The 18,783-nt window shown below is 43.9% G+C and overlaps 2 protein-coding genes across 3 annotated transcripts in view; both read right to left on the bottom strand.

The window, feature by feature from the left end:
* The window catches only part of DIXDC1 (DIX domain containing 1), a 71,222-nt gene extending 60,494 nt beyond the window's left edge, over positions 1-10,728 (bottom strand). Inside the window, exons 1-2 of one of the 2 annotated variants that reach the window (XM_010986021.3) lie at positions 10,555-10,728; positions 8,856-8,947 (exon numbers count right to left, since the gene is read on the bottom strand). In XM_010986021.3, the coding sequence (XP_010984323.1) occupies positions 8,856-8,912 (57 nt within the window). In that variant the 5' untranslated portion in view covers positions 8,913-8,947; positions 10,555-10,728. Of the gene's footprint in view, positions 1-2,435; positions 2,668-8,855; positions 8,948-10,554 lie in introns of those variants that run through there. The other variant, XM_010986015.3, reaches the window with a different exon arrangement.
* Positions 10,729-11,082: 354 nt separating this feature from the next.
* C34H11orf52 (chromosome 34 C11orf52 homolog) lies at positions 11,083-18,011 on the bottom strand. The gene is made up of 4 exons (XM_010986003.3): positions 17,889-18,011; positions 13,284-13,321; positions 12,237-12,292; positions 11,083-12,000 (listed from the first exon to the last, which is right to left on the bottom strand). The coding sequence occupies exons 1-4, from the start codon at positions 17,918-17,920 to the stop codon at positions 11,752-11,754; spliced, it is 375 nt and encodes a 124-aa protein (XP_010984305.1). The 5' UTR covers positions 17,921-18,011; the 3' UTR covers positions 11,083-11,751.
* Positions 18,012-18,783: the final 772 nt, after the last annotated feature.

The raw sequence follows: 18,783 nt of genomic DNA, 5'->3' as shown, positions 1-18,783 counted from the left end.
AGGTCAAACCGGGGTCCATCAACGCTGAAATGACCAACTGTACCATTTTTCAGTATACCAGGTGCAATATTGGATGTGCAAAGAATTCTTTAGTGTAATTTATGATGTATGTGAAAGAACTGTCTCAATTGTAAGGGACTCCTGAGATTAAACATATTACTATTTGTATTGTTTAGATGACATTAATTTCTTAGAGAAATCAAAGTACTTGTGATCAGAGTTCAAATCTGCCAATAGAAGGGAATGGAATAGACATTAGCCTGTGGAGGGATGTTTACAAGACGGATGGAAAAATCAAATGTCAGAGAGGGTGAAGAGGCATTACTGCACTATTCTAAAGACGAATTAATTATGAAGTTTTTTTTTTAATTGACATATAGTCAGTTTACAATGTTGTGTCAATTTCTGGTGTACAGCATAAAGTTTCAGTCATACAGATACATATATATATTCATCTTTATATTCTTTTTCATTATAGGTTACTATAAGATATCAAATATAGTTCCCTGTGCTATACAGAATAAAGTTGTGTGTCATTTTTATGAAGACTCTATTACCACCGCAAAAAGAAAACTCTCCCACTCTCCTTTTCCCTTATTTTTCTTATAAGAATTGGATGTCAGGGGACATTTATGAAAGCAGCAAAGGATGAAAAAGAATCAAGCCTCTTGGTTTACTTGGCTTTTAGCTAAAAGGTTTGGAGGCAAAATAAACAGAAGGCAAAGACTAGGAGTGACTCTGTGCTGGTTTCCTCCTCTTAATAAGACAGTGGAACCTGATACCTGGGGCCTGACTTAGAAAAAGGGGAGGCTATGAGAAGACCTAAGGAGAGTCTATCACAACTGATGGATGAGTCAGATGAATGATGCTTGAGATCAGGGGAGGCCCAAAGGCAGAGAGTGAGAAAAGAGGGGCCAGGAATACTGGAAGCACCCAAAGAGGTGGCTTCCTGGCTCATCTGTGTTTCAACTCTCAGACTGTGGCTCTTTGTTAACAATCCCCCTACATGTATTCAAAGGGGAATGATGCACAGATGAGGAGCCCTGCAGTGCAGACGGGATGGGAGCTCGGCCCTTCGGTGAAGGCTGTGACCCCCATCCCTGCAGCCAAAGGAAGACTCTGACTCCGTTCGTTAGGCTGGGACAGCATTTGTGCAGTTTTCCTCTGTGTGTGTGGATCAAGGCTGGGGCGCAGGGGCCAAGACTGGGGATTCTGAGGCAGGTCAGGCTGCAGAGCTTCTTAATTAAAAACAGGAATGAAGGAAAGAGCCTGTAGTGCAGATGTAGAAAGAAAACCTCAGACACAAATTCATGAGGATGGTTACCTCTAGGGAGAAGGCCAGGACTGCATGGGTGGTCAAGGCAATCAGCCTGTAATGTTCTTATTTAAGAAGAGAATGTAGTCATATGTTAACTGTTTAACTAAAAACGGGCTTAAAAAAACAAAACAAAACAAAACAAAAACCTTAAACTTTAGAGAGATGCAAAGGGAAGAGAGCTCCGGAGAGGTGGCAAGAAAAGGAGAGAGAAAGGAAGAAAGACACAAACTAAAATCTAGCTCTTCTTGTAGGGGTCCCCCTGGATGCTGGGTAAGGCACCCCAAGAGGTGGGCTTCAGGAGCAGTGGGAGACATATGGAGCAAATCGCAAGGGGAAAAGGTCCTAAACCAGAATTTCCTGAGTCACAAGAGAAGAAAATGGAATGAACAACAAAATTCTGAGCGAAAACAAGTGAAGAGAAAAAGACCCCCAGCCAGCCCTAAGCCATACTGTCAGATGGAGGCCCCAGTTTCCCAGTCTCACACTGAAAGGAGCAAACACTGGTTCCCCTGAATTAGGCCCAGAAACCTCTCTCTCCTCTAAGGTCCTCTCTACCAACGATGCCCGTGGTTGTGGAGAAACGTACTACCATGGATTTAGAAAGAGATGCGAACAGGAGGAGGGCACTTCCTGTGGGCACCTACTTTTGCTGCACCCGCACCCCACCCCTAGCAAACTTTCTACCAATGCAACACCACCCCACCCTTCCCCAGGCTCACCCACTTGGCTCCGGAAATAGAATGAGCACCTCTGCCATGTATTCAGGGCTTCCCTGGGGATTTCCTTTGGGGCAAACCTTGGGGAGGGTAGGGACCACCTCTTTTGGAAGGAGATGACCTCTGAATGTGTGGTCCTGTCTTCTGGGCTCAGGCAAGCTACCAGGGAACGTCATCGCCCAGCTTAGCTGGAAGCAGTCGGCCCTTCTGATCCCTGCGGGTTCACCAGGCTCGTCTGTACCGTACCCACCACCTTAGCCTCCTTAAGGCTCTGCGGGGGGACTGTTCTGGGGTCCCCATGGTCCGCGTGAGGATGGGGGCGGAGGAGGACCCCTTCTAGAGATTAGGCAGGAAAGCGCTAGGGGAGGAGAGCTGGGGAGTGGGAGGGGCAGACCAGTTACCTCATTGAAGCCCTCCTGCAGGACGTCCAGTAAGTTCCCCCGGGTCAGGCAGGCTAGCATTGTTCCTGCCGGGCCCCCAGGACGAGGTCTCCGGGCCCGGCGGCCGCCGCCGCCGCCTCCTCCCTGTGCGCACAAAGACTCCCGGCTCAGCTCATCGGGAGGGCTCCGGCGTCCCGCATGCCACTTACTGGAAACCCAGACCCGGGCCAAACTAGCTGCTTGCACTGGGCATGCTCGCGCCGCGGCCTCTGCAGGAGGGGCCCGGGCGCCGCCGCGGTTCCTATAGAAACTGCTGGGCGCGCACCGGGCTGGGGGGCGCTGGCGGGGGGCCCCTAGTCCCGCGTGCGTCAGGGAGAGCCCCGCGGCGCGCACAGACACGCACACGCACACGCGCACACACCGGGCCGGAGCGCGGGCGTGTGTACGTGTGCTGCAGATACACACACACACACACCCGCAGCCTTGCAGGAGGGCGTGCCGGTGTGTGCGCGGCCCCGATCATGCACACGAACGCGCGCGCGCACGCACACACATTGATACACACCACACACACTGACACACAGGCGGGCATGCCGGCGTGTGCATATGCGCTGGCAACCACACATGCACACACCAGGCCTGCCCGGCATGAGCCCGCGCTGCGCGCGCGCACACACACACACACACACAAACACAAGCTCTGATGACCTGAGGCCTCCAGTGCCCCACCACAAGGTGGGCGGGAAGGGGAGTGAATCATGGGGTTTTATTTTTCGCTCCCAGCAACATTTTTCCCCCTGGGGCCTGGACTGTGAGGTTAGGCTAAAGAAGGATATATGGAAAGGAGAGACACAAAAAGAGGATAGAGGGGACTTTAGTTATTGATGGTATTAGGGCACATTTAATAAAATCAAGCTAAACCAATCATACAGGATCACAACACATCAAGGGTAAACCGAGGATGAACAAGGCTTTACCAAAAAACTTTCTTTCTTTCTTTCTTTCTTTTTCTTTCTTTCTTTTTCTTTTTTCTTTCTTTCTTTCTCTTTCTTTCTTTCTTTCCTTCTTTCTTTCAAAATAACTGCTAAAATGTGCAGCCTAAATTTTAAATGACTTTTAAATTAATTAAATGGGTTTTAATGAAAATAACTGCAGAATGTCCTGGTGCATTTGGAAGAATTGGGTAAAAGCTTCCTCAAGTGAAACAGAGCTATTCCCCTCTGTTTCTAGTTATTCCAGTCACGGTCTTGATTATTTGTTTTTAAAAATAGGAGTCATCTGTACTCTCTTGTTTCTATAGGAAAACTGGAAGCTGAAAGAACACCCATATCGTGTTACACCTCGTGATCTCAGGTGGGGGGAGGGGTTTACGAGTGTTAGGGCTCAGAGAAGGTCAGGCCTTGCCCAAGGACACAGCTGGTCAGTGACAGAGGCTGTCTGAGTGTAGGACTCTACACTCATGATTTTGCAAAAGGCCCAGATTCACTCCCTCTCCCAGATTAGAATCTTAGCATGAAAAGTCAGTAATGGTCCTTATTCAGCCAAATGACCTCCTCCACAGGTCACTAGGGAAGAAGAAAATGCTTACCCAGGATGGCCAGAACTAGCCACATCGTGCTTGAATGTCTAAAGCCGCCAAACTGAAAGATGCTTCTGAGAAGAGACACACCTCCCTCTGACCACAGCAAGCAGGGAGCAGCAGTCAGCTGAGGTGTTAAGCGGCTGCCAGGGGCTGAGTGCTGAGGGTTAGAGCTGGGGAAAAGCCACGGCGCCAAATCAAACTGAAGCTGAGCAGCCCACGAGTTGGGAGACCAACATCCTTCACCGTTTACCTGGGGAATTCAGTTGCCAAGAACTCCCCTCTCCACCACCACAGCTGATGGTGCGATACACTCAGATGAGTCACTAGCCCATGTTAACACAACAAGGCCCTTTGCAAAGAGAAGTGTGAAACTTCCAAGAGCATAAAATTGCATGCAACACGTCTACATTCATAGTGCTGTAAAACCAGAGCACGCAGTTGGCGGTCCGTGGATAGAGGATTTTGATTGGTTGACAGCCCATCATGCTTTGCACTTAACAGAAAATATTGAGACATCAGAGGGAGGTCGTGCTGACAGTTATCTACACAAAGAGGTCACTGTTTCTCAAACAAGTTATTTGTCCAAGTAGGACCTGTGAGCTCAGTGTTCCTAAGAAAAGACTCATTAAATCACTGAATTTTAATGCTCCAAAAAAAGATCTCATCTGGCCCAACTCTCTCATCTCATAGATGAAGGAACTAAGGCTAGCAGAGGTGCTCAAAGTCACTTAAGTCAATATAAGAGCTAAGAGCTGAACCAAAGGCCTCTGAGGCCCAGTCCTGTGCTGTTTGCCCTGTGCTGGAGGAATTAGACAGAATCATGTTAAATAGACACAAGATTCATTACAGGGCATATGGTCCAAGAATATACTATTCTTTGGAAGTCTATAATAGTACCTACCACATATCCTACAGCAATAGTGTCCAATAGAATTTTCTGTACTGATAGAAATACTCCATATCTATGCCGTCCAATCCATCGGCCACTGACCACACGTGGCTAATGAGAACTTAAAATGTGGCAAATGCAAGTACGGAACTAAAATTTAAATTGCATTTAATATTAATTCATTTAAATTTAGATAGTACAATTTCAAAATATTCTGTTCCATTGTCCCCACACAACTACCGGAATGTCCCAAAAATCATAATATGTTCACGTATAGTCTGCCTCTTACACTTGGAAAAAAGCACAAAATTCTTGTTGGACCAGATAATTCCAATTTTTTTTTTCTTTTTTACTCAAAAAATACGTTCACCATACTTATCATGGTCTGACTTAGAAAGGAATCCAGGTAAAGAATTGGGCTTTAGTTCAAAGCAGCACTAACATTTACTGTGCCTTCCATCCTCCCTACTGTGGTACCCGCTACTGTGATGCCAGCACAGCAGCTGGGGGAGTAAGTGGGTTAGCTAACTGAAACAGGGACAGTGATCCGCTCTCCCGAACATGGGAAAGCTGCAAGCCGGTCTGGGTAGCTGGAACCAGTCCCACCGCTGCAGGTCTGTTATTCACTCCGCCTGGAGGAGAGGCAGAGAGTCCAAGCAAGCTGCTGTCTGCATATCTCTGCCATGCTGCCTGATTTCCGAAATTATAGGCTTCCTCATTTCTGCATTACTTTAACAACAAAGGCAGATACTTCCCTCACCAACTAAAAGCTACCCAACTATCTATGTACAACAGTAACAATAGCAAAATTGTGCTTTTACTATGTACCAAGCCCTGTACTAAGCATTTATATACCTGAGCTCATTTGATGGCCACAATTACCATAATCAGTAGGTTTTTTAAAAATTATCCCCACTTTACATATGCTGAAGGAGAATTTTGAAGGATAATTTGCCCCAACTCCGTAGTTACTAAGTGGTGAAGCCGAAGTCCAGGTTATTAACCATTATGCAATTCTTTTATATGATGTTTACGGCATAGAAGGAACTCAGTATATGTTTTTAGTTGAATGAATGAATGAGCCAGTGGCGGAAACATTGGCAAAGTCATTCATCACTTCTTTTAATACAGATGATAACATGTTAGCCTAAGTGAGACTTTGAACCTTCAACAAAACTGTCATTTGGTGAAAATATTGACTGTGACTTCTCCCTGCAGAGAAGTGTGAAATTCATACCTATGTAAAATTTGACACATCTATTACGGGCAATCATTAATGACTATCAAGAAGCAGAAAGGCAGTTGGAATAAACAAATAATTAAAATTGTCAATGGAAGTATTTTAAATGACTCTCTGAAATAATTTCTTAGTCTTTTTCTGTTTTTTTTTTTTTTTTTACGTTTGCAAGTTCCTTGGTAGGAACATATGTTTACAATTTCTGTTGCATTTATCTTCAGAGTAGTCAACATAAATACATACACACAAAAGGGCTCATGTCTACAGTCAGAGGTACCCAAAGTGTCCTGGCTTCTAAACAGCTCTCTTTGTCTCCAGGTTTTTCTGCCAGTCTGTACCCCTTCATATTCCTTAGACAACACACTCATCTTGCTGCTCAAATGTCTTCAAATGCTCCCTTTTCCTAGCATGTCAGATATACATTCCTTGTGTCCAGCTTTCAGGGCTCCCGCCCTCACTGCCTATGCTCAGTTTGCAATTTCCTCACTGTCTCACAGACTTAAAGGCTCATTCTCACCTCCGTACATTCATGACTGTCCCTCTGCCTAGAATGTCCCATGCTTCCTCTACTCAAACCTTCACTATGCCTAGCTCAAGTTCTGACCACTCCTGATTTTGTTAAAATCAAGACACAGCCGATCACAATCAGTCTGGAACACTCACCTCCCAGATAACCCATGGTGCATTCCTGCTCGTCTTTCAGGTCTCTGCTCAAATGTTTCTCTGTTTGGCCTTCTCTGCTACTCTGTTCAAAATGACAACACCTCCTCACCTCAGCACTTCCAATCCTCTTTGCCTGATTTATTTTTCTTTTTCGTCCTAACAGTCATCAGCATATTTACTTTTTTATTTCTTTATTGTCAGTCTCTCTTCTGCCCAAAATGAAGCTCCAAGGGGGCAGGAAATTTTGTGTTTTGTTGCTGATTTATTTCCAGAACCAAGACTATTTCATGGCATATAGTTGATACACAATAAATATTAGCCGGATGAATGAATCTTCTCTTTAAAATTCAAAGGTGAGGGGAAGGGTATAGCTCAGTGGTAGAGTGCGTGTTTAGCATGCACCTCCACTAAAAAATAAAATAAAATAAAAAATTAATTTAAAAATACATAAAGAAACCTAATTCCCCCCCAAAAAACAAAAACAAAAAAAAATTCAAAGTTTATAGCATGCTCTATATACTATGTCATTTAGCACTTCATTATAGTTAATTTAGGAATGTGGATTTTTGTCTCTTTTACTGTATTTCCAAGACAAATATAAATAATTTCTGTTTTCTTTCTATATTTTCCTCTCCTTCATCAATGCAGTCTTTCATTAAACTGTAATTAAATATATATTGAGCACCTAATATACATCATTATATGCCAGGTCCTATTCTTTTAGCAAAAACTTCAAGAACTCAGAGTTACATGTAAATAAATACATACACACACACTCATATAGAGGCAAGAAACAGTACGCAAAAAAAAAGAATAGTAAAAGAAAGACTAGTAAAACTGAGAATCCAGTATTAGTATGTGGGGACACTGTTCAGGGTGATTGTGACAGACTGAGTGTGTAGAAAAAGGAAAAAAAGAGACAGAATGGTGTCAGACTAGAGTAGGATGTTGCCAAAGTAATCACCAGATGCTAGTGCTTAATATAAACTGTACCAAAGCAGATATGCAAATATATTCTACATGAGTTCTTTTAATTCACATTTCAAAAGTTATCTGCCAACTATCCTGTGGGTAAAAATTAAATTAAGACTAGCGACACCTGGTGGATATTTTGGAAATGACCCTGAGTTTCTCAAAACTGTAAATGCCACCATGTCCCCCCCCACCCGCTATTCATAATGTGTTAGGGCTCTGCACAACTAATTATATACTATTGGGAAATAATCTTTCTGCAGGACCCCGGGTCTCACTGCAAGATGTAGCCATATTTCTACCAAGACTTTTCCATCTCCCAACTGATGTCCCTCTGCCTTCTGAAAGACGTATACAAAATCTGACAGGGCCATTCTTCTTTTAAAAGGTAACTTATTACTTAAAAGGTTCACATCCTTTGACCTAGCATTCTACTTCTGGAACTCTGTCCTAAGGCAATAAGTCTTAAATGAGGAAATCAATGAGTTATTTACAATGTAGGGGGGTGGTATCTAAAAGTCCAACGACAGAGGAATGGTCAAGAAAATCACAGCCATTATAATGTTTACCAAACATTTGTTTTCACATTAAAACAAACATTTTAACAATTCCGTATGAGCAAACATTACGTTTAAAAAAGCAGAAGTCAAAAATTGTGTGCATAACATGCTCTCAAATATGTAAATAATATACACTGAAAAAAAGACTAGAAGAAAATATTCTAAAATATTAACAGGATTGCTTCTAGATGGGAGGATTATGGTTTTTTAAATCATGGTTTGCAGTATTTCCCAAATGCTCTATAATTCACGTGCATTATTTCTATAGCAAACATTATTAAAATACTTTAAACAACCCAAATGCTCTAATTAATTGCTAGAAATTTTCAAACTCTGCTTGATTTTATTAATTTTGGAAAAAGATACAAATCAAGTGAGCTAGAATTTCCACAAGAAGGGGAAGCTAGAAAAGAAAGCAAATATATTACAGTTTTGTTCCAGGATCTGAGTTCTGATGGAGAAATCCCCTAGCTGTAGCATTGTACTGAAATTCCATTACCGTCATCATATGCCTCTCAATAGTACACCAGAAACTTACAGAGGGCTCTGCTGGCAGCAGGGAGTTACAGAGTCTCATAGCCACTTGGGTCCCCATCTTCAGAGTCCCTAGAAGAGCTGGATCAGGGCTACCTTAAAATAGGAAGAGAAAGAAATGTGCAAAAATACAGGCCAGGAAAAACTTCCAAAAGCTAAGCCAATTTAGTGGGGTCAGGTCCCAGCCCCAAACCTACCCATTTAAGTCATCTGGAAGTATAAAAAATTGAATCCTCGTTAGCAGGAAATCCAGGCCAAGATACTATAATTACAATAGAACTATTCCAACAACATTTTTAATACTAATAACTTAAGTTTTAATAGTACTGAAGTAAAGAGAAATATTTCCCTATCATTAGTCAAGCAAGAATGCATTTTCCCTCCTCCCTGTATTTATCAGTCTGTTGATGGAAATAATAAATAGACAATCTATAATAGGCAGAGAAAAAAAGTTTTATTTGAGCCAAATTGAGGACCATAGTCTGGAAAGAGCCTCTCAAAATACTCTGAGGAACTGCTTCCGAGAAGCATGGTTTTCAGCACAGTTTTAAGTCTTGTCAGAACAAAGAACATTGAACAAGTGAGGGATGCATTCCTTCAAGGTTTAAAAAAATAGATCAGCATGTACACAGGGAGCCAGTACAGCCTTGGCACCTGGGAAGGTAGTCATCATTGAAGGAATACCAGCATTGGTGTCCCAGGAAAGGAGACGTTTAATCTTTACTTTTAACATGGACATTATTTACTTCTAGTCAATGTACCCTTTTCAATAACGATTAAAGCAGATGTACAATGTATGTTTCATAGGCCACAAACAGGCTTTTATTGTTAGCACAAAATTCAAGTTAAATCATGCATAAGCCAGAATGACCTCCCCATATCTCAATACGTGAAAAATTTCTTCCATTAAGTCAAAGACCTCAGGAAGGATTCTGAAGACAATGAGAAGAAATAACCAGGAGCTCTGCTTTGGGCTCACTCTTCCCTTCATCCTCAGGAATTAAGTTTTAACCTAGAACGGCAGAACTTATATCCCAAGGCAGAAATTTTTATCAAGTACTTGAAGTTTACAAAGTGCTATCACCTATATGGTCTTATTTGACCACCACAGTAAACAACTCTTGGAAATAGGGTTCATTTTATTACTCCCCAGCTGATAGGAAACAGCCTAGTAAGTTGTTCTGCAATTAGCAATGCAGGCAGTGTTCTAGCCACCTTTTCTGCCTCTTCTGAATCCACTTGCACCAGTTCTGTGCCAGAGAACAGGCCCAGAAAATAATGGTAGCGATGATGATGGTGATCGCGGTGGCCAACATTTGCCCACATACCACGAACTGTTCCAAGTGCTTTCATCTCACACTCTAAGAAGTACTATTATTTCAAACTTTTTTGTACTGTGATTCCATTTTCAGTACTCTATCAACCTTAAGAAATCTTCCCTCTCAGGGACAAACCCAGTGGCGGCGGTATTTGGGGAGGATGGTGCATAGATTGAGAAATGGAAGTCCCCAAGCTCTGAAAGTCTGAATCAGGAACTGCACACTAGGAACCTGCAAAGCTCGGAGAGAGTTCTGAACCTGAAATCTCCACCTCTTTGTTCCCACTATACCCTCGCCCCATTCGTGTGTCCCCAGTTCTGGTCTAGACGGTACAACCGGTGGTAAATAATACTTCCCAGGTACCCGCCACCTTTTAGCACCTACCTCTTAAATCATCTGTGTGTCTGGTTCCGCATCTCGGTTCCCAGCCCTTCTGAGCACGGCCTCCTTCTGCTACAGTGTCGCCTCTGCGTTCCCGCTGCCATGGTGACGCGGGGGCCGGCCCTTGCCCGACCGGGCCCCGCCCCCTGCCGGCTCGGGCCCCGCCCCCTGCGCATCCAGACTCTCCTCTTAATGGCTAAGACCGCAACGTCTGCCGGCCTTCACCCCGCCTCTTGCCAGCCCCGACCCCGCCTCCTGACTGCCAAGACTCCGCCCCCTGCCTGTCCAGACCTGCCTCTTGCCGGCCCCGACCCCGCCTCCTGCCCGTCCGGACCCCGCCCAGGGAGCTCCGCCTGCTGCAGATGGGAGCCTGCCTCTCGCGGGGCCAAATCACACCCCGGCCTCTACTCTGGCCTTCGCCGGTAGTGGGGCGGAAAGTGGCTGGCCTTCCGCACTGCCCTGAGGCTGCGTGAGATCCGATGCGCTTAGTAGAGCCCGCAGACCTCTACCCCAGAAAAGGCACCAGGCACGTTCCTTATGTGATTTATTGATCCTAATGGCTCTGCACCCGCAAGAGAAAACAGTCCAACCAAGAGGAGTTTCTGGGCCTCTCAGTGCTGTCGATATGAGTGGTGATTTGACGTCCTTGTACCTGATGGTCAGAACACGCTTCCTCAGCCCCTGCCCTCATTTGTCTGTTTAAGTCTGGGACCCTTGACCCAGCCACTGAGGAAATTGCCCTGGCCAGCCCTAGAAGCTTTCCAGAGCACCTCTTCTTCTTCAGCCTTGGAGTTAAAGGTGTGTAAAAGGGATACCATCAAATTAACTCCAATAAAATTAGCTCATGTGCAGGTGCTTCAAGGGTAACCTGTTCTATCTGCGCTTTTCTTGAGAGCAGGAGCAAAGGTAGGGGGGTCAGAACCCTACCTTCCTGCACACTCAACCTAGACCCCTCATTTTGTGGAACTCCGTCCACCCCCAGGTAACTCAAATACAGCTCCAAGCTAATGGTAGCAAATAAGAGACAGGTCTAGAGAAAAGAGCAAGACTTGAGCCACTCACAATTCCAGGGACTCTGGAGTTCTTTAAGCTTAAAACACGTCTGCCATCTCTGGGCTGCCAGCCAGTCCCCCAAAGCAGTAGATTCTCCCCCACAGCCCTAGTGATGAAATGATGAAACAGGTCCTCCCTCCCCAGGGCTCACACTAGGGTCCCATTCTTGTTATCATAGCGGGGTGTGGCCTGGGGGAAGCAAAGGATCGCATACTCTGTGGCATTTTCCATTTGCAGGTGCTTCACCTCCTGGGCAGAGCGTGGCTGGGTACCGCTGCACACTTGAATGTCTGCGTAATGTAAGCTGCTGTCCTCAGACCTGAGACCTTGACTCCTCTCCTGAGACGCAGGCTGCTTTAACAGTTGCTCATACGTATGTCCCGCTGTGGCATGGCCCTGAGAGGAATGGACAACATTAAGGGATATTCTTGGCTTGATTTTGCCCCTCACCTCCAATGCAGGGTCAATTACACTGATGTTTCTTTGCTTTGCTCCGTTGAGGGAACAGAGGAAACTGGGTAGAACCAGCAAGGTTACAGATGACTGAGAAGTGTCTGTCCCAGGATGGAAAAGCTGAGTCCTAGGATCCCATGTCTGAGCATCCCCTAAAAGGGACCGAAGCCTGTCATTACCTTTGTGTAACTCTGCTGTTGCTGCTGCTGCTTTGGTGTCCAACTTGTGTGGTTCCCTGGGAGGAAGAAATATGACTTAAATCCATTTTCTCTTCCTGCTCTCTGTGAAGATTGCCCTCTTCAAATCTCTATTAAATTATCATGGTGGGCTTCTAACTAATCTCCCTGTGTCTCCTCTCATCTCTCACTCCTTCGCAGAGTATCCAACCTGGCCCTTGCACAATCTGCCCATAACATCTTCCATCCTAAGTTTTCACTGGCCCCTCACATAGTTCAACAAATGTATGTTGAGAGCCGATTGTATGCCGGACTCTGTACCACATTCTGGGGATAGAAGGATAAGTAAGCTGTTTTCTTCGCTTCTGGGAGTTTATAGTCTGTTCAGGGAGACACATAAGAGTATACACACTATTACAGGGCAACATGGTTAGAGCTCAGCTGCGCCAAACATTCAGTCACTTTCCGTCAAGTCACTCTCTTTCTTCCTTCCTTCCTTCCTTCCTTTCTTTTTTTCTTTCTTTCCTATTTCTCTCTCTCTCTTTCTTTCTTTTTTTTTTTCTTTCTGCATGAGATAATTCCCCTGCCTAAAATATCCCCTCCTCTCTGCTCCTCTTCTAACGTGTGACCTTGCTTCACTGGTGTTTTTGGAAGCACTAGTAGATGGAATTACAATTACTTGCTTACATGTATCTCTCTCTCAAACTTGGTTTTCAGCTCTTTTAGGGCCGAGACCACGTGCCCTTCCTCTTGGGCCTCTCTGCCTCCTTGGGGCCCTGCAGAGTGCCTCACATACAGTATAAGTATTCAGTAAATTTTTGCTGGATGAATGAAAGAATGAGCAACAACCTTGCCACTCTGAGATGATGGAAAGGATGAGACTCTGAGTTTCAGAACTGGTCTTGAACCCAGCAACTTAAAGATTCATTTTGGTGATCTGTCTCCTTTTAGTCCTTGCCCGTTAGGCCCTTTCTAAAGACATTGGTTCTATTCTCTTCTCTAATTTGCACCCCCACACCAGAATCCCCCCACCCTCCCAACTTCCGTTACCCATTTTCTTTTTCCTCTGGAAACTTGATGGGCATCTCCTGTGAAGGGAAAAACAAATCACTCACATGTGAGAACCTGGGCTCTACCTTCCCTCTACATCACTTGCTGTGTAAATTCCTTAATATTTTGGGATGACCTTCCCTTACCACCACCACCCCAACAAAGATTCACCCTGAGCCAGCCCCAAAGCATTTATTAAGGGTACCACACATCTTCCAAAGGGATGGTTCTGGAAGGCGGAGTGGTACAACTGACATAACCAAACCCAAAATACAGCCTCAGGCAACCAGGCACTCCGTGCCAGGGATGGAGCCGGGCTGAGGGCTATTCTGGGATTGTCTACAGGCTATTCCCAGCAGACAGTAAGGGAAACCTGCCAAATAATGGGATATTCCTGGGTTCGGAGACCCTCTTGCTTCTTCTCTGGTGTCTTTTTTTCAGGGTCTCTGCCAACCCGGGGTTCTCATTCTGGAAGTCACAGGAGCTGCCACCACCAGGGCTAACAGTTAGGGCCCCGCAAAGCCCTTTCCTGACAGGTGACCTCCCTCTTCACTTCTTTGTCCTTGTTTTTAATTAACAGAGGAAGTGAGAGAGGCTTAACCTTTAACGTCCACAGCACGGGGCGCTCTGAGCCTGGTGAGTGACTCAGCTACACTGCCCTCGCTGCAGGACAGGCCTCTCAGACGCATTTCTGGGCCCCTGGGGTCCCCAGTGGAGCCAGTGTGTCTACGTGATTGTCAACTGTTTGACGGGCAGAGAAGCGACACTTGTCTGAATAGTTTGTGGCTTACTCCGGATGCTTTTTCTTGCTCGTACATTTCCCACTGTCACCAGAGCCAACCCTACTTGTCTGACTTCTCCTCAAGGAAGTTTCTTTCTTTTCCTAATTAAAAAGAAAAAGAGAGGGCAGGGGTGGGCAGGGATTTCTAAATCATGTTCATTTCACTACTGTAGAAAAATCGGGATTTTTCCACACGTATCAGACAGAGGTTTGTGTTTTGGTTGGATTTTCAGTTTTAATGCAGCTTGCTGAGGGTCGAGCAGTTAGTCTCCACTGAACTCTACAGGTGGTTCGGAAGAAAAGCTTTGAAATTATTTCTGTGTCTTTCTGCTTCCTCTTCTGCCATTTCAGCTCTTCCTTTCTCGTACCGCTGCAGCCATAGCCTGAGCCTCTAATTCCTCGTCCCTTGTCACGCTTGTCTTCCTACTTACTTCTACTTAAACGGATAAAGAGAATATTAATTCTAAAATAACATAGACTTGGGCAACTCCATTTTTGTGAACACAGCCTGTTCCCAAGTTGGAGGTTGCACAATGCCTGGACACAACCCAAATGGAATATTCAGTTAGACTCACGGGTGACAGGATTTTATTTTTAGCTCAGAATTAAAGAACCTAAGTGGGCACTCTCCTATATTGGCTGTAGGAATAAAAATGGGTGCAATCTTTCTAGAATGCAATTGGCAATAAGGATAAAGCCTTAAACATAAATGTGTGTACCCTCTGATGCAGCAATTCCATAGCCTAAGAAATAATCAGACGGGTGCAGATATAGAAGCTCATTGTAGGCTTATTTATAATTGCAAAAAGCAGGAAATATCCTTAATGTCCAACATTGGGAACTAACTAACTAAATGGCATCTCCGATCAATGGAACGTCATACAAGCATTTAAGAAAGATGTTGGAAGAACACCTAATAGCATGGAAATTTTTCCTCTTAAGATAATAGAAGGATAGCATGTTTTGGGATTAGATAGACTTTTTAAAAGGATGACATGGAAATATACTAAAATGTTCCTGTCATCTCTGGGTGCTCAAATTTATGATTGTTTCTTATTTTCTGCTCTTTGGTATTTTCCACATTTTCTACAGTGAATGTGTATTACTTTTGTAATCAGGAAAAAAATTTAAATAAAAATCTCTCCAAGTGTCATAGTGTCTTTTAGTTTCTGGAAATTTATTGAGATAATGAGAGGAGAACAGTATTTGTCCTATCCTACTCATGTTTTAAGAGGAAAAAATATATTTTGGTTAGAATATCTGACGTAGTGTTTCTAACCAGGCTCTAGAGTCTGACTGACAGTATCAAACTAGCTGTATGACCTTCAGCAAGTTTTTTATTTCACCAGGCTTCCATTTTCTTATTAATAAAATGAAGATAATAATAGAACTTAAACTTCAGGGGATTATTGTAAAAATTAGATAAAATAATAGATGTAAAATATTCAGCTAGGTGGCACATGAGCATCAGTAGAAGCTGGCTACTATGACTACCACCATCAGAGGAAGAAATAATCAGAACTGAAGACTATGAAGACCTGGCTGTCTTTCGGTCGAGTGTAGTGATTGTGCGGGACTGGGCTTCAGAGTTAAAACAGGGAGACTTGAAATCTGGCCTCACTGCTAACCAGCCTGTCACCTTACCAGCTTATCTCTCTTTTCTGTTTCCTTATCTATTTCCTAAAATGGAAATAGGGTTGCTGTGAAGGTTAAATAAGTCTATATATATAGAACGTTTAAAATAGTGTTTGACATGTTCTAATGTCTAGCTTAAGTGTGAATTGTGTTGTTTTTATTTTTGTTTTGCTGATTGGTCATCTTTATCAAGATTTTTTTTTCATTACTATATACAAACTACTATATACAGAATAGGTAAACAAGGTCCTACGGTATAGCACAGGGAACTATATTCAATACCTTGTAATAACCTATGGTGAAAAAGAATATATATATATATGTATAACTGAATCACTATGCTGTACACCAGAAACTAACAGCATTGTAAAGCAATTATACTTCAATTAAACAAAAACTGAACTCAAAAAAAAAAAAAAAAAAAAAAGAAGACAACGACTATGAAGACTTGGGAAGAAAGGGAGGGAAAGGTGCTTTGTACCCCCTCCTCTGGAAGTTTTTATGTTTCCAGATGTCCTATGTCTATAGGACATCTCAGAGTTTAAAAAGTGTTTCATCTGTTTTTTTCAGTCCTGACGATATTCTGGGAAACACATATTATTGTTCTTATTTTGCAGATGAGCCAATTAAGGCCCTAGAACTTTGGTATCTTACTTAAGAAGGCAGGAACCAAATTTCCAATGATTGCTGTGTCTTCTGCACCTATCACTATGCCTGATGCACATAGGTTTTCAATAAAATATGTGTTCAATTAATGAATGGATACATGAATGAGTAGGAGGAACAGGACTGGAATCCAATGTACTGACTCCAAACCACATGTGCTTTTCAATGGACCTCACCTACCTCTCTAAGTGTAACGACACTTTACTCATAAAGAACATCCTTAAGACTCATGCAGGCACGGAGTGGTAGAGCTAAGAATGCAGTGGACAGGATAAAACCAGGTCCAGGGGTTTATCGTGTTAAAAAGAAACAACAGGCCCCAAATGGAGTTTCTTGTGCTAAGTTCACACCACCAAACCACCACTCAATACGTAGCCTAACTAGAGTTTCAGCCTTCCCCAGGAACGAACATAGTCTTAAGTGGCCATTTGGGAATTTTCTGGTGAGCACCAATGAGGTCATCTGCCACACAGACCTTTTCCATCGCCCAAAGGAGGATGAGGTCACCCAACCAGTTCCTGATCCCTTCCCCCTCCTGCCTATAAAAGCCTTCCATTTTGTACAGCTCCTTGGAGCTCCTTTCTGCTTGCTGGATGAGTTGCTGCCCGACTCATGAACCATTCAAGAAAGCCAATGAAATCTTTAAAATGTATTTGGTTGTATTTTTGTTATTTGACAACAGCCATGACAAACTCTGGGAAAGAATGATAAAGACATTATAATTCATTTATTGAGAGACTTCTGCACATCCTCTGCTCTTCAAACCCATGAGCTAAGCAACACGGGTTGTGTTATCTATATTTTATATACGAGGAAAAAGAGAAGTTACAGGGTTTGCCTAAGGTCACACAGCAAATAAGTGTGAAAGTTAAATTCAAATATTCCGTGGACATTTCTCATCCTCCTCCTCACTTCTGCCCCTTTACATAAACATTTCTCCAAAGTTGATTTGCTTGATTTGGCAGGCAGTATTATGCAGTGGTTAAAAGTATCGGCTTTGAAGTCAGATAGCTCTGGGTTGGAATCTTGGTTTATTTGCTTACGAGTCATGTGACCCCAGACACAAATTAGTGAACGTCTCTGAGCCTCAGCTTCTTAGCTGTAAAACGGCAGGAATAAGGCCACCTCCCTCAGAATTGTTGGGGAAATTACATGAGATTTTTTTGTAAAGTGTCTGGAACAGAATACGTTCCCAAATGCTACAATTATTATCATTATCTGGAGGAGAAAGGAAGAGAGGAAAGGGAGAGGAGAGGAAGAGGAAGACAGAGAAGATATCAATTCACCATTCCAGCCCTGCCCTGGCTACTCTACAGACAGCTGGCTTGGCTGGGTTTTTCGAGCTTTCCTGAAAGGAGAGGGCACAAAAAGGAGTGCTGCTCTGGTGTTGGCTCCTGGAGGCGCCAGGCGAAGCAGGTGACAGTGGGACGTTGGCAGAGAGCTCTCTGCAGGCGCTCTCTGAATCTCGAGGCCTCCGTGTCCACCGACGGAGACATTACCCTCCACCATTTGCCCCTACTCACCAGCTTCCCCCACAGCAGAGCCGGTTTCCCATGGTGCTCTGTCTCCCAGGGAGTCCAGCTGTTTTTCCACAGAAAGAGGCTTGTGCATTTCCTGGTTCTTGGTTTAGCTTTCAGTAGCAGCTCCCAGGGAGCCTCTGTCAGTGTCAGATTTCAACCTAACAGGTTGGACTTTGGAAGCCACCTGCTGGAAAGATTCCCAGGTGACTGCTCCCAGCCAAAGGGTAGAGGAACACACACGGGCTCCAGGTGAGAGCAATCTCACCTTCACAATTTGGAGCTGTTTTGATGAAGCCGTGAACTTGGAGCTTCACACTTCAGTAAAAAGAAACCTGAGATAGAAAAGGGCTCTGAGCTTCCTTAGGAAATGTCTCGCTACTACATCACACTGTCATTGAAATATATCCTCTATAATAAAGAGGCTTACCTACGTTTCCCCAGGACTATTCAGGTTTAATTGACTTTCACTTTCAAGGTAATCGGTATCGGTCTCTTATCATCCCTGTCCAGAATCTGAGGTTGAATACTGGACTCTCTTGGAAACTAAAATGTAGGGAAATAGATTCCTTTTATATTCTCCCTTGCTATTGGAATTAATGTGGGAAAATCACTTTTTTTTTCCCCTAGGACTGTAAAATGGAGGGCTGAACTCGTTACTAAAACCCTTTCTGTTCAAAAATCGTATGATTCTATTATTGGAATGGTCTTAGCACTTCTTAACCACTCAGCTTCCCATCCCCAGTATAGAACTACACAAGATTAAATGAGATAATATATATAAAGCTCTCGTCCAGAGCCTGGCACATGGGACCCTCTTGGTAAGTCCTAGCTGCTGTTATTATTACTTTTTTGTTCTCGGCTCACTGTTAGATGGTAAAGCATCCCCTCTGCTATCTTG

Source organism: Camelus dromedarius, chromosome 34 (genome assembly GCF_036321535.1).
Source record: "Camelus dromedarius isolate mCamDro1 chromosome 34, mCamDro1.pat, whole genome shotgun sequence".
In the NCBI taxonomy this organism is placed as follows: domain Eukaryota; kingdom Metazoa; phylum Chordata; class Mammalia; order Artiodactyla; family Camelidae; genus Camelus; species Camelus dromedarius.
Note: the sequence above shows the minus strand (reverse complement) of the source record. Positions and strands in the feature narration are given on the sequence as shown.